This window comes from Rhopilema esculentum, chromosome 5 (assembly GCF_057945365.1).
Source record: "Rhopilema esculentum isolate cy_ngs chromosome 5, ASM5794536v1, whole genome shotgun sequence".
Lineage (NCBI taxonomy): Eukaryota > Metazoa > Cnidaria > Scyphozoa > Rhizostomeae > Rhizostomatidae > Rhopilema > Rhopilema esculentum.
This window is the reverse complement of record NC_142819.1, coordinates 1,936,368-1,951,076: the sequence shown is the minus strand read 5'-3', so window position 1 is coordinate 1,951,076 and position 14,709 is coordinate 1,936,368. Positions and strand designations below refer to the sequence as shown.

At 34.2% G+C, this 14,709-nt stretch overlaps 3 protein-coding genes across 4 annotated transcripts; 1 reads left to right on the top strand and 2 right to left on the bottom strand.

Annotated features, from left to right (window-relative positions):
- The first annotated feature begins 10 nt into the window (after window positions 1-10).
- On the top strand, window positions 11-1,866 carry LOC135690003 (protein FAM241B-like). Its single transcript, XM_065207403.2, has one exon. It carries the CDS (start codon window positions 167-169, stop codon window positions 575-577), a length of 411 nt encoding a protein of 136 aa, XP_065063475.2. The 5' UTR covers window positions 11-166; the 3' UTR covers window positions 578-1,866.
- On the bottom strand, window positions 1,619-8,361 carry LOC135690000 (tumor protein D52). Of its 2 annotated transcripts, none has more exons than XM_065207400.2 (5): window positions 7,073-8,361; window positions 6,399-6,547; window positions 5,823-5,945; window positions 5,006-5,066; window positions 1,619-2,178 (listed from the first exon to the last, which is right to left on the bottom strand). In XM_065207400.2, exons 1-5 carry the CDS (start codon window positions 7,229-7,231, stop codon window positions 2,089-2,091), a joined length of 582 nt encoding a protein of 193 aa, XP_065063472.1. In that variant the 5' UTR covers window positions 7,232-8,361; the 3' UTR covers window positions 1,619-2,088. The 2 variants fall into 2 exon arrangements, with proteins under 2 accessions (XP_065063472.1, XP_065063473.1); XM_065207401.2 differs by lacking the exon at window positions 1,619-2,178 and adding an exon at window positions 3,098-4,114.
- Window positions 8,362-8,720: 359 nt separating this feature from the next.
- On the bottom strand, window positions 8,721-13,150 carry LOC135689996 (renalase). Its single transcript, XM_065207396.2, has 4 exons — window positions 12,838-13,150; window positions 11,373-11,518; window positions 9,823-10,164; window positions 8,721-9,147 (listed from the first exon to the last, which is right to left on the bottom strand). The coding sequence occupies exons 1-4, from the start codon at window positions 13,065-13,067 to the stop codon at window positions 8,810-8,812; spliced, it is 1,056 nt and encodes a 351-aa protein (XP_065063468.2). The 5' UTR covers window positions 13,068-13,150; the 3' UTR covers window positions 8,721-8,809.
- Window positions 13,151-14,709: the final 1,559 nt, after the last annotated feature.

Sequence of the window (14,709 nt, the reverse complement as noted above, 5' to 3'; positions counted from 1 at the left end):
TTACGTTACGTGGAGCAAAAACACAAACACATATTTTTGTCACAAAGTTGGTTAGATGTTAAAATATTACTAGCGAAGATACTACACTATTTAAAAATTTTTTTGGATTGAGGCAATCTGTTATTTGAATATCAATTGGTTTGATTTTGGGCATATAGGAAAAAACATGGTGAAAATAATTGACGGGGAAATCGTACAAGATGATGACCCACGGGCGATTGAGTGGGAAAGACAGCAACGACAGGGACAAGGTTGGAATGATCCACGTCTTAGAAACAGTAGAAATAACTCTCAGCAACAGTCAGCAACGCAATCACCTGGTGGTGCGTTTGGAAGGATGGGACAAGGCCCGATGGCACAAGGACAAGCGAATCCCCAACAAGGGGCATCGCCGTTTCAGGCACTAAACGAAAAGCTCAGTGATTTTGGACTAAGGCCGTGGAATGTTGGAGATCATGTAATTGAACCGATATTTCAAGTAGCGCTTATTTTAGCACTTGTGTTCTTTGGATTTCAGGGACTTATCGTTGTAGGAGTCTTATGGTATATGTTTGGAAGGACCCCAAGGCATGCATAGTATACGTATAGAAGTTGTATTTTTACCTTAATTTAGGATCTAAAAACTTTTTCTTATGACAATTAAAACATTCCGTCCAGCTATCAAATAAATTTTATTAATCATCTAGGTAAAATTTCACTTTAAAAATGTATAAATAAAATCACAAGTGTTCAGAGAGTTTTGTCTACAATGTAGCTTTGATAGAAAAATGCCTTAAGCATTTTTTATCTTTCCCATTGATTCTTTGATTATTAATCTACATAAAATCAATTGTTTGTGTCCAGTTCTTCTGTCTGTTTTGCAATTCAGATTTGAAATGTATTCACAATTCAGACAAAGGAACTGGACATACTTTTAAACGCAATTGATGATATTCAGATGAATAGTAGTGTAACTGAACCAAACTCTTTCAAAAGAAAAGGACATCAATTGTGCAGGTCAATAAAAAGTTATTTTACATTAATTGTAGCAGACTTTATGAAATATAAAAAATGTGTTATGATGTCATAACTATCATTTTGCCCCCTTTTCTGTGAGGCCACCTTCTTTGCAGGGTAAATATTGACAAAGCAAGTACCATTAGAAAGCCAGTTCTTGTTACAGAAATTATTTTCCTAGGCCAACCTATATGAAAGTACAATATGGCTAGTTTTTTATTCTCATCAGGCAAAGAATGAGATACAACTTTTTGTTTGGGGGGGGGGGGGGGGGCAGCCCTGATAATTAAGTGTAAAACAGCCATATATTACAAAATAAAAGTACTTTATTTATATATACTACTTAAGTTTTTTTTGGAACACCCCCCCTTGGTATCTCAGTCAGGTCCTTATTTGCTGTAGGGTGAACTGAAGGTGAAAAACCAAATCAAGAACTGAACAAGACTCAATTAGGTGATTGTGTTTTAGTTTTAGTTCATGAGGTCCACATGAGAACATACAAGGGGTTCACTAGTTTCCAACCACAGTTAATTACCAATTCAATTAACATGCTTTCCTGTGGTTGTTGAAAAAACGCACCATGTTACGTTAAGAATAATAACTCAGATAAAACTCAATAGAGGAGATTGTGTCTTTGAAAGCTATCACTAATCATTATTTTAACTCTTCGACATATAAAAATAAATCCAATTCACAAAAAATGTGATAAAATTGAAGCAAAAACTACATGTTTTCTTCTATGCCTGTAACACTTTCAAGAACACGATGCTTATTGCCTTTCCATCCCCATCTGGAAAAAATTTCTTTACAATATTTGCTTTTCCAGTGATGATGTATTCCTATTTCTAAACTTCAGACAGAGAGAAACATTTATAATAAAATATGGTACCTTAAAAAGGAAAACTAATCTCTGTGAAATACTAAGCTAAATGTGTCATTTAACTATAAAAAAGTCTCCTCCCTACCAATACTTTATATTCTGAATGTTAATGACCCTAAACTTGTGACATTTATCAAGGAAGCGAATGGCCCTTAAGATACAGAAAAACAGATTGTGATTTATTATAAATTTTCACTATTTAGACTAAGTGCTTAAATAGCAGAAGGTGCCTCTTTTGTTTGATCTGATGTTCCATTTTGGTGCTCCAAAGATTGCTGTGACTTCTGCCTTGCAACTTTGGCCTGTGGATATATAAAAATGCTTAGATCAACTAGTTTGTTCCACTTAAATTCCACTCATTCATCAATGATTGAATTCAGCAATAAAGGTTTTAAAGGCATCTTGTCATGCTAAAACAAAATTTGTTGAGTAATAATTTTTACGCTTGAAAACAAGGGGTTAGCTTGAGAGATATCAAATGAAGGTTCTGTCAAAAGCCAGTTATAAACCATAAAATAGTTATCTGTTTATGAGGAAAAAGGAGAAACTTACAATTTTTTCTTAATACTTTCATTCAAATTGTTGAAATATTTGTATAATTTCACCATTAAAATTTCTTTAAATATAGCTTTAAATATAGTTATTATCATTGGTTTGCATACATCTTTTAGCATTTTGTGTGTATATTTTGTTATGATCACCATGGATAAAAGATAAAAAAGATGAACTGAAATCAAAATAAACTACAGTGATCTTCCCAAAAGTAAATTACATCCCTGCAAAGTATGTCTAGTTCAGGCTCGTTGCTAGCTATTGTAATCAAAGGAGGTTTCCAAGTACCATTTGCTGACAAATTGGGTAAACCATCCTTTATTTGCTGACAAGTTTAGAATCTGCAGACTTAGCGTGGATTGATGACAAATAACTCCTCATTTTAACAATGGAATTTTTCTTCATGTGGGGTCTCTTTAGCGACAGGCCTGGTCTAGTTTCCTTCACTTTATATCTTCAAATTTGAAATGTGCACATTTAAATTGTTTATATGCTTCATCAAAAGTGAAACATTTCTCATTTATTCAAATTTCATCAAGGTTTATTGTGGGAACTTCATATTCTCATGTGGCTTACTTTCACCAGTCATATCAGGTGATGAAGCGATGTTACTTTTATTGCGTTTTTCCCATGCTCCAAAAGGACCACACAAATAAACATGCAACAGTGTCTAACTTAACATATGGAAAATAATTTAAATTGATTATTTACAGAAAACAGAAAAACGTGAGATAAATGCAAGGACAATGGAGAATCTACATTTTAACAGGGTTTTGAGATGACCTTTAGGCACAAAAAATTACAAGGTGAAAAATAAAATACTGAAATTCTGCAACAAAAAGATTTGTAGCTCAATTCCTTAAATAACTTGGAAAGGCTTCAAAATGAAGAACGGGTGGTACTTGGTTCAGCAAGATCATTTGCTTAAAAGCTTCATTAAAAATCTAGGTCAGTTTCATGCTTATACCTAAATGATTTGAAAGGTATAAGAAGCTGTAAATAACATTTATATTTTAGCTATTGAATTTCAGGCAAAAGGGCTCCTATTTGTAGGATATGAAATTATTGTGCCAAATAAGTTGTTAATAAAGCTTACTTTCTTGTAAACAAATAAAACTTGAGATTTAATAGTTCAATGATTGATTAAAATTTTAAACCATATTACGTGTGAAGTCAAGATATCATTTTAAGCAACTAAAGCAAGCAAGGTAAATACCCATATCAAAAAGGTGTTTTGGAGAGTGAAGAAGCAGCTGAGTACCTCTAATATAAGAACTAATGAGTAGAAGTTTAGGACCCTATTATACACTAATATTTAATTTAAAAAAATTGAGAGCTTTACATATTATGTGTAGAATTTATAACAAGTCATTGAGATAAAGTTACTTAAAATTGATTTACTTTCACATCACAGCTTAATTTCAACTAAAACTATTTGGTTAGATGCTTTAATCTTTGTTACACTAAATGTTTGGACAAAGTTGCATTACCAGAGCTTAAATGGTTATTCATCAACAGTATAATGACCTGGACTTTTCATAATGCATAATTGTAATATGGATACACAAGTCATTTTACAACATACATGCTTTAACAATAATTTAATATGTAATTCATGTGCTTTGCTATAAGCTAGTTTCTAGTTATTGCTCTTCTGGATGACATTGTTACACCGAGCATTGTCTTCTACAAAGAAATAAAATGCTGGCTTTAGAAATGCAACCTACTTGAAAAATCCCTCTAGCATTAATATGAAAAAATGATAACATCTTAGAATAAAATGGACTATGCACTGGAGCATGAAATTCATGCAGATTTTGCCTTTTTTCAACAGATTACAAATTTGTTTGCATAATTTAAAGCTACCGCAAGGCAGATTTCAGTTTTTTTTATGGTCAATGTTAAACATAACTTTTAATATATGCAGACAACAAATAATGTTAGAATTACATTAGACAGTTAAATATTTTCATCTACACGGAAAAAAACTGATGGAAATTATAACTGCTTATTGATATTTTTAGAACTTCATTTTTTGTAACTAACAAACCATTTTATAAAAAGAGTTTTGTGTCAAACTAAAAATTTAAAGATTCTGGAGTCTGTGGTATGTTGCTTTCTGTAATTTTGACAGAAACAAAATTTGAAGAAAAGATTTAACTCTTATAACAAAGTTTGAAAAAGATTTATTTGAAACTTGAAGTTCAAGGTTGTATTTAATAACAAAGACTGTCTAGAGGGTCTTTGAAAATGATGACATTGTGAAGAAGACTTCAATGAAAGTTTCTATAATTGGCACTTTTTTCTGATAACTTATTACAAAAAAATAATAAAAATGATAATATACTTTTACAATCACTATTCGAAGCCTTGAACTAAAAATATGAGTGGTTTTAAGAAGGTGAAGCTGTTAAAAGAAAAAATATGTAATCGGTAAGAAGTGTTTCAAAAAATTTCAAGCTTCAAGTGATGAGTCAATCACCAAAACTTTGTTTGCTTGATAGTATTTGAGCATCACTTGACATCAAGAAACAAAGTAAACTTGCAATGAAAATATAGAGCAATTCATACACTTGCCTTAATGGCCCCAGTTGTGGCCCACATTTTCTCTTCCATTGAATGAAAGGTAGGTGATTCCCTGTAAATGAGCAACAAATTTCAAATTTTTATCACCATTAGTGGCTATTGATAATTAACAGTCACCTATGATGCTTGTTATGGGGCTTGTGACATGCTGTTTAAGGCACAGTTTAACATGCACATTAGCAATTTCACTATGCATCTCATATTCATACCTTGAATCCTCAAATTGCCCCCCTCCCTCAAATAAGCCCCTACCCTAAAACTACAAATTGTCAATAAGCCCCCCCTTGAATAAGCCCCCACTGCTACCGTAAATTTTCAAATTGGACCCCTCAATTTGATGATTTTTGCCATCTGAGGTCGCCTATGGCGTTTTATTGAATTACCACAACAAATTCATACTTATGGTAGTAATTAATTAAATGCTCATAAAGAAATTTCTACTAAAAAACAAGGTATTTCAATAATGTCTACAATAATTCTATAAGCCCCCTCATATAAGCCCCCCCTTGAATAAGCCCCACCCAAAAATATCAAAAGTAAATAAGCCCCCAGGGGACTAATTCGAGGATTTACGGTATATGAAGTAAATACAAACACTTTAACAAACATCTTTTCAAAGTATTCAAGATTTTTGGGCAAGATTTCTTAGAAAGATGAGAACCTAAATTTCATCAAAAGGTAGTATTGGACAAAATCATGTGTTTGAATTTTAATAGCTGGTATAAACTTATGATGTGACAACTTAGGATATATATAAAAGGTTCAAATTGACAGGAAAATATCAAAGCGATTACAAAAGAGCCATTACCTTATATCCTGCCATTTCTTAGCAGTTGCATTTCCAAAATTCTTTAGAGCCGTTGATGTTTTTTCTCCTGCAGCACCCAGAGTTTGCTTTGTACTTGCAGAGGCAGCTGATAGCTTGTTGTATCTGAAAGAAAATATTTATAAAGAGACACAAAAATCCAACATATTTTTATGGTTTATGCAGTAAAGAAAAATGACACAGCAAGTTATAAAAATTTTAACTACAGTTTAATTATTCAAAATAGTTTCTGAGGCAGTTTCTTGACAAAAATTGCATGTTTGGTGTATATATACTCAATATACTCAAGAAAATCAGCATGCAAAGTGGGTCATTAACTACCTTATTCTTGCCATATTTTCAAACAATAAACAATATAAAAAACCAAATATTCATTAACGAAACTTGACATTTAATCATAACTGCCTGCTAATGACATTGTTTTGAGTGAAAAAAAGCAGGATTATAATTACTCTAGGTTGAAAATCACCTGAATAGGAGATTGTATTTTTGAAAGAACTCCTATCTTTGCATAAAAAGATACATCAATATTTTATCAGTTATTACAATAAAACCTACATTTCTGAATTCTGATAGGCTTGATACTTTTCACTTAAACCATCTTTGAACTGAGACCATCTTGTCACACCCAGTTCTTTTCTTAGTGCAGAAAGATGAGCTTCTTTCCTGAAAACTGCTTGCTTCAGAGTCTGGACATCATCTTCTAGCTGAAAAAATAGTCGATGGAATAAATGGTCTGCAGCATCACGTGGCTCAGAATTAATTTAGCAAATAAAGATTATCTAGCTAGTTGCAAGTATATTTCCATACGGAGCTTCAAAACTGAATTGGGTTACTGAGCGCTATGTTCACAGATACATAGCCTTCTAAACTTATTTTTCAATTCTAATTTATTCCTTGTGAAATTCATCAGAGACGGAGCAATTTTAGGCTTTGTAAAGAATTTTTTTCTTCTGGGAAAGACTGGATTTTGGTGACGATTCAATAAAGAAAGCCAGCCAAAGACTTAAACCTGGTCTTCACCACTGAAAGATTTTCGATTAGGAAAAATCGTCTTAATCCTGTTGATCACCTACGTGTACCAAAAATCAAAACACAGAAAACAAACACATTGACCTGTGGTTTTCCATCTGCTATTATAAATCATACACGCCCGTAAAATAACAAAATGGTACCTTATAAAAAATTTTTCTAGGGTAACAGATACTATTTCTAAACAGAACTCGTTATACCTCTTTGATTTCTTTTCTGATTTTTTCCTTTCGTTGCTCAATGGCGGCCTCTTCCTCTTCCGATTTAATTGATGTGTCCAAGTCGACCTCCTGTGTCGCCTCAGCTCCTTGCTCATCGATGCCTTCAGCAGAATTCAATCCTTTAGCAGTCCCATCCATTTCAGAACGTTTCCAAATAAACCATTAAATTTAAGTTCTTCGAGCCTGCTAATTCCTCAAGCAGATTTTTTCAAAAACGGAATGTTTTCTCATCATAATAAAACGAGTCTCGTTTCCATATGTTCACGTGATTCTCATAGGATTTTCTATGCGCGCGCGGGAATATTCAAGCTGTTTGTAAACAAAAGGCTTCCTTTGCTTTGATCATTTGGAAGTTGAAATTGAAGCGAGGGACATGCCCGGGGTTGGCAGGAAAGTGAACTGATGTGCAGAAAACCTTTTTCATAAAGAATATGATAAGCATTCAGTACCCTTTCACCTAAAAATTATGCCAAAATCATACCCTGTCCCATAAAAGTTTTGCCAAAAATATGTCACAATTATGCCAAAATAAACCAGATCCAATGATATTTACCATTAGCAAATGTAACTGGAACATGCTCTTTCTAAGAAAACTCCAAAAAACAGAGTAAGCTATTCTCATACATTTCTTGTTTATAAATGTCAGTAATTTTGATACCCTGGGCTAGAATTTTTATGCGATTCATAAAACACAGTCGCATAATTTTTATTCTAAAAAAGATACCATGTTCTGCAGCAAATCCCTCTTATTGAAATATTGCAATTCATTCAGGTCAAAGAGAAATGCTTAAGGCCAGGGGCTGGGATAAGAGGGCCTGGAAATAACCTGTTCTTGTGATATTAAATCCCATTCCACTCACACCACCAACTGTCATTAGAAAAGGTTGAGCTTCTCTACTTTTGATATCCTTCTTGAAAGGATAGGAAAAGGAAATAACGTCAGAGGAAAACAAACCCAGTTTGTCATAAAAGGCCATGTCCTACCAAGTTTTGTTTTTCAAATGCGTGAGATTTATGCTGCCTAATAAGTTCCATGGTTTCTATGTTCCTCTCTTCTTGATTTTATGGCTCTGTAAAAAGCATCTTCAGATTTTTTTAGCTAAAAGAACTTCACATTAGATTGCAAACTCTGTTTACAGTCACATACAATTCAGATGCCCTTGCCCTGCTTGGTATTACAACTCTTCATTTGATGTGACTCTTACTATAGTCTACTGTAAATCAAAACTTCATAACCCTAGAGATGCCTTTTTGTGTACTGGATTTAGACAGTATTTCAAAACTTCAATTTCCAAATTCTACCAAAAGCAATAAGTTTAAATTTAGTATCCTTGCAACAAATTTTACATTCAGTGTCACAGTGTTTTCAAGCTTCAAAGTTATACTATATAGATGCAAAGTGACATTAACCAAACATTGAGATTTGATTTGATAATCAAGCAGAAAGTAAAACAACAATTAGTCCTTTTGTTTCCAAAATTCAAAGAGATAAACCTACAGGCTGGCATGCAATCAAAATAACGAATAGAACTTTCACTATAGTAACCACTGCAAGAAGGCATTATAGGCAAACTGGAAAATATGGTGAGCTAAAACAAATTTGAATAGAACAGTGTAGGAAATAAAATTTTGTACCTTTGACACACTTCATATAAATCACAAAAAAATACCACCCATAATTTTTTTGAATTACTAGTACCAAAATCTGACCACACTTCACAGCTTAGCTATGATATGATTACTAAGACAGTCAAAAATAGATGTTGAAGATTCAATGCAACCATCAAAGTTTGATGAGCTAAAACTGTCACCTCCTGCAATTATTAAGGGAGACTCATTCAACACTATACAACCTGGAGTGCCTTCAAAAGGCTTGTACACTTGTGAAAACCTCCAACGCTGACATTTTGTTGAAGTAGGGTCAGGAAGGAATGGCAAAAGTTTCTTTAGATTTGAACGTATGGATGATTCAACATTTTCAATGCTCTCATCAAGATGTTTTAATCCATAAGGAACACTAGTATGCACAACAATTGAATTCCCATTATCAGTACCTGTAAGAAAATATGACAAAACATAAACCTTCAATTTAAAAACTGTACATCATTGACCAATTGTATTGTAAATAGGGGTGTATTTGATCAGGTTTTTTAATATGAGTCTGGAACATATTCTAAATAGGAACCTGCTGGATTATTCAGCCATCTATTGAAGTTTTATCTGAATTAAGTTATGGCATTAAGCTAAGTTGTAGCAAAAAGAATGAAAAAGAAAATTTTAAACATGTGAACTGTCCTCCTGCCTTATTATGGTAAGCAAATTTTATTTCAAATCTTTTAACATTTTCTCATAGCACTGACAAAGAGAAGAGGATACCTATCCTTCATTGATGCTTTTGTATACAACTTATTTACAAGAAATATGTTTCTAACAAACACTTATGAAACCTTATTATACCAGATTTCATGTACACCCCTAATTGTTATTAATGCTTATAGTTATGATTGCAACCCTGACTTAAGGTCCTAATTTAATCTCATTCAATTTGCATTTAAATCTCTATTTTTGTCGAAGTTCTAAGACCAGTTTCCTCCAACCAAAATAAAAGCCTCAGCCCAACATTACTAACCAAAGCCAAATATCTACTAGCACTTAAAGAAGATAAAGCTTTTTCCAGTTCTACATGCAAAGTTAGCTGAATAACAACAGATGTCTGAATGATGTTATACCTCTTCCCCTCTTTTTGTTGTCAATGCCAATAAACCTGACACACTCATTATCTGTGACATAATTGCAATCCCAATCTGTTTCTATTGAGCTTGTGTTGTCATAAAACAAGCCAAGTGCATATCTTGAAGAATAAACAACACTTTCCAATTCTGGTCTTTGAGCCTTGAGATGATGCTGAATGTCTCCTTTGAGCTGAAGTAGCTGTGGTGCTGGTATTGTAAATACAACAGCATCTGAAATGACTGGCTCTCCACCTTCCTTAAAATTCAAATTGCAATTGCCATTTGACAAAGATGATACATCCACTCTGTCTACTGTCTTCTGATACATTGGTATCAAGTCTTAAGAAACAAAAGAGAATAGTTCTTTAAAAGAAAAATATATTTCCTTTTGTCTGGGTCTACATGCTGCAATGCCAAGAAAAAGGAAGACTTGGTATACTCATGATCGGGTTTTTTATACCAACCTTGTTACTTTAAATGGTCAGCAGGTCAAAAACTGCAAATGGCAATTCAAAAACTTTATATATCCTGGATTTATTTCTTTTGGAAAAATCCCTCTTGCTTTCATGATTACTTCTCTTTCAATGCAAATATTCACCAACACTCTACTAGGCAATCTAATCGCGGTAATTTGTTTTTGACTCATAGGAACAGTTTTCGGTATGGCCTGAAGTCTATTCGATATATGGGGGCAAAAATGTGGAATGACCTACCAGTAGAAATTAGAAATTCTCCTTCAAAATATTCTTTTAAAAACAATCTTAAAATATTTTTACAAAACAACATAGTAGTCAATGATGGTTTAAACTTAGTCTATAAATAGATGATATTTTTCTGTGGATGACTGATAGCAACTTACAGATGATTCTTTTACTTTTAGAACTAAAAAAATAAGCAGAACGCATCTAATTTACTAGGGGGTGCTTTCTCCTCGATTAGTTTATAAACTACTGAGAAAGTTTCCTCCTTTAAATAATTCCCTGTTTACAATACTAGCTTGTTTCTCCAATACTCTGTATTTGTTATGTTACGTTTATATTATTCAACTTCCTTTTACATTGTTTATACTTTTAAGCTTGGATTATTTCTAATTTGTAACAAGTGTATGTATCCAGTGGAATTTAAAATAATACTGAACTGAACTGAACTGAACTGAACTTTTCAAGTACAGAATACTAATGTATAGCCCTATTGTGTAGAGGTGATCCAATAACTTTTTTCTATAAAATGGTTAAGGAAAAAGCTAGCTTATTTTGCTGGCATGTAGACTTATTTACATCAGTATTTCTGACCTACAGATTATCTGAAATTTGCAAAAAATTCAGTGGCCTATAGAAGGATTAGGTTGTCATTGCTGAGCCAATAACACTGAGAGAAAAAGGGTTGTTCATACAATGTCCTGCTTTGGTGGCTTGACATACAATAGGCTCTCCTAATCTAACATCAAAAAGCAAACTACAAGGGGATATCACAAGTGCCATAAGTTCAATAATGAGCGGCCAATCAGATCAAAAGAACAAAAAAACTAACATCCAAACAGATTTTACCTGCCTCTTTGAGAAAGTGTTTGACAACAGAGTTTATTCCAGATGGTGCAACATAGTGTTTTGCATTTCCTCCAAATCTATTTGGACCAACTATTTTGCCTGAAAACTCCTTCAAGGTACCATCAGTCAACAACTGATTATAAAAGCTGAAAAAGAAAAATTGTTGCAGTCAAACTTATTCATATGACCAGCCAAATTTATATTTGTTTGTAAAACAATGCTGATAAAGCTACACAAGCCAAGAAAAATAAAAGTAAGCCCTCCCAGCTTATCATTAATTATCTATCTTATCTAATCTAAAACTGGCTAGACTGCAGTTTAGCGACCCACTTTTTTGTTTCCCTGGTCAAAAGTTGAATTGAATCACTACTACCTAGCAACGATGACACAAGCAACAGTGAGAATGAAGATTTGAAGAAACAAAGACATTTGTTTATAACTGGATATGGAGTAAAATGAATCAATCTATGATGAATTAACAGGGGTTTAGGGGTGGTAACCCTCAAGACAGCTAAAAAAAATCAAAGAGCGAAGTCATCCAAACTGATTTAATTCATCCAAACGTATAGCTGCAATTGTGCAAGAGTGAATCCTTAACTGGCTGAACTTCTGATATTCAAACTTTTGATTGTTTCAGAAGCCAGACTAGATCGAAAGGTTTGTAATTCAATTCAACTTCTGACCAGGGAACAGAAAAGTGGGTCGCTAAAGTGCAGTCGTACCCTAAAACTTCATATCTTAACCATATGAAGTAAGATACTTTGGAAACAAGAAAATTCTAAATTTTTATTCAACAAAATAAAAAATTTCTACCTATGTATTTAGAGTGAAACGCGCATAAAATATGACCAGCTCAGAACTGTCGAGACCAGACTATTCTTTCTTGGTAACGTTTTGAAAGAGAAAGATTTAAGCTTCCATAGTAGGGATTTCAATTTTTGATCACTGAATTTACTTTCTTGGTACATGGTTTGAGGCCAGTCTGCAGAGTATGGCACTTTTCGACGAGATCTCCGGTGTGCACGAGCAAAAAGCCTGGTGTGATGGTGTGCACCACCAAAAATGTCTGGTGTGCTGGTGGTGTGCACCGACTATTTTTCCCTGTTGTGGTTAAAATTTGTGAATTTGCATTTCACCGTAAAAATGCGTGTGAAGTATACTGTTGAAGATAGCGCAAGTTTTTATTTGTATATTTGTCAAGTAAGATTCATGATATCTCAAATTGTTCATACACAACTGTGCTTTTTTTTATCAGCTGACATTTTCTATGGGACCACACCAAGCCACACCCATCTTAGTTGCCACACCCATCTAAGTTGCCACACCCAAAAATACGGGTGTGCAACAGGTTTTGCACAAAAATATCTCCGGTGTGCACATGCCATACTCTGCAGACTGGGTTTGAGGCCTGAACATTTTAACAAAGTATCCCTGAGAACACGACTTGATGATTTAACTGAATTACGTTTTATGCTTCTCTTGATTTTCGGGGGTTGCTGAGATATACTGAGCGCCAAGATCACATGTCAGCTGCGGATTTGAAGGTGACCTGGTTGTGCTCATCCTTCCACCGGCACCACGGCTTTTGTCGAGTATCGTAACCATAATGTCATCCTGGAAGGCTTTTTTCAGTCTGCAACCTGTTATGCATCCTGTCAGGCCTGCTCCAACTATTGTTATTCGATATGGTGACATTATTTGAGACAGTTTGTTACCTAAAGTTTAGTGTTTAGAAAACTTCTGTCCCTTCAAGGTTTGTTGTTGTTGCTCTTAGTGTTGTTATTGTTGTTGCTTTTGCCCGTTGGCAGTAGAGCACAGAATAGAATTTCTATCCTGTGGTGGGGGCATTATTCTTTTTTATAGATCAGTGGTAAGGGGGGGGGGGGGGGGGTATCTCCGCAAAATTGTACAAGCATTTTTATTTTAAAACCAAAGATGTTTACTTAACAAAATTGTAACACAACAAAAAACTAATTAAAAAATTCCTTTCTGAAATTCATCTAGGATTGAAAATTAATTCATCATCACGTCCGCTTCATCTCATCTCAAAATCTTTTATTTGCAGAGCCTGATGTTTGGAGCTAAAAGGCATTTACTCTTAGCTTATCAGTTAAACTGTACTCAGGCTCTATAGAAACATCAATTATGGTATGGTTTATACTTGTTCCTTTGTGGGAGACCCAGTACTGTATAGATTACGTCATATACTGGACGTGGTCAAGTGACATCTTATTTCTTTTGTATAAGCACGTTATGTTTACAGAGTCAGTGTTGTTGGTGACTAAGCGGTAATCGGTATGTAATTCTGTACATAATTATGCTTCAATATACGCTAAAGCTGCAAGATAGATATTATTCCTTTTTGCACTTCTGATCCACAATGTAAACTACACGTTGGGCGCCATATGTTGTACCTCTTTTTCTGGTTCTTGGGACAGAGACAATAAAGACACTTCGATTGCATTTGAATTTTTATGGATCACTTACTATTGACATGGGCCAGGCATATGTGAACGCTTAACGCACAGTATAAAACAATGCCTTTTGAAAATTGTAGGCAGAGCAATCTAAAGTTATGTCGAATTATGTGCTACCTTTGTTGAGATAGATGGGGTTATCAATCTGAGACCATTAGCGAACATTTTCGATGAAACTGAAGGTGTCTCTTCTTCCTTGACCTTAACGCCCTCCCATATGATAAATGGAAGTAATTTGTTTCAGAGGCCAAGTAATAGGTTTGGAGAAATCATCAGAACTTACGAAACATTCTCTTAACATGCCAAGTATCATTTTGGATTGTTGTGGCAGTTCAGTGAACCATGGAAGCGAGAGTATGTCTCTAGCCTTATTGAGGCTTTCAAGTAGAAACAACATACTAATTTACCATTACTGTCTGTAAGAGATGTCGTTGTTTGACGAGAACACAAAGCGCCCATTCTGGAAGGTTTGCAAGTTGGAACTTGGAAGAACTTTTACAGGACGAGATGGCAATGTTTGAACTGCAAAGGTAAAGGTACCAACAGACAAGGGTGGAAACATTTTTACTGAACCTTTATCTCATATTGTTCCAGTTGAGGTAAAATCAAAACACTCAACTGAAACTAAGACTGACGCCCCATTTGGTACCACATCAGCGCATGCGGGCAGTTATGGCAGCGCAACCGCAGCAACTAGTAGTCCTTTAGTATAGTAAGTAGGCCACTACGCAAAGCGGCTACAGTGGGTAAATTGGTTCTTAAACATTATAGTTTTGCTTGTGTTATGTTAATCGTTATGTCACACCCTCTGATAAGCATAAAATGCCTACTCCCTTGAATCAAAATCAAGGCATATTGTA

Excerpts from the sequence above, each read along its gene's own strand:
- LOC135690003 (XM_065207403.2), top strand. The coding sequence starts at position 167 with ATGGTGAAAATAATTGACGGGGAAATCGTACAAGATGATGACCCACGG.
- LOC135690000 (XM_065207400.2), bottom strand. The coding sequence starts at position 7,231 with ATGGATGGGACTGCTAAAGGATTGAATTCTGCTGAAGGCATCGATGAG. Across the intron at positions 6,548-7,072 it reads TCAGAAAAGAAATCAAAGAG|CTAGAAGATGATGTCCAGAC; the intron begins GTATAACGAGTT and ends CTATTTTTTCAG. Across the intron at positions 5,067-5,822 it reads AAGAAATGGCAGGATATAAG|GGAATCACCTACCTTTCATT; the intron begins GTAATGGCTCTT and ends GCTCATTTACAG.
- LOC135689996 (XM_065207396.2), bottom strand. The coding sequence starts at position 13,067 with ATGTCACCATATCGAATAACAATAGTTGGAGCAGGCCTGACAGGATGC. Across the intron at positions 11,519-12,837 it reads AATCAAGAGAAGCATAAAAC|CTTTTATAATCAGTTGTTGA; the intron begins GTAATTCAGTTA and ends TTTCTTTTTCAG. Across the intron at positions 10,165-11,372 it reads ACACTTTCTCAAAGAGGCAG|ACTTGATACCAATGTATCAG; the intron begins GTAAAATCTGTT and ends TTGTTTCTTAAG.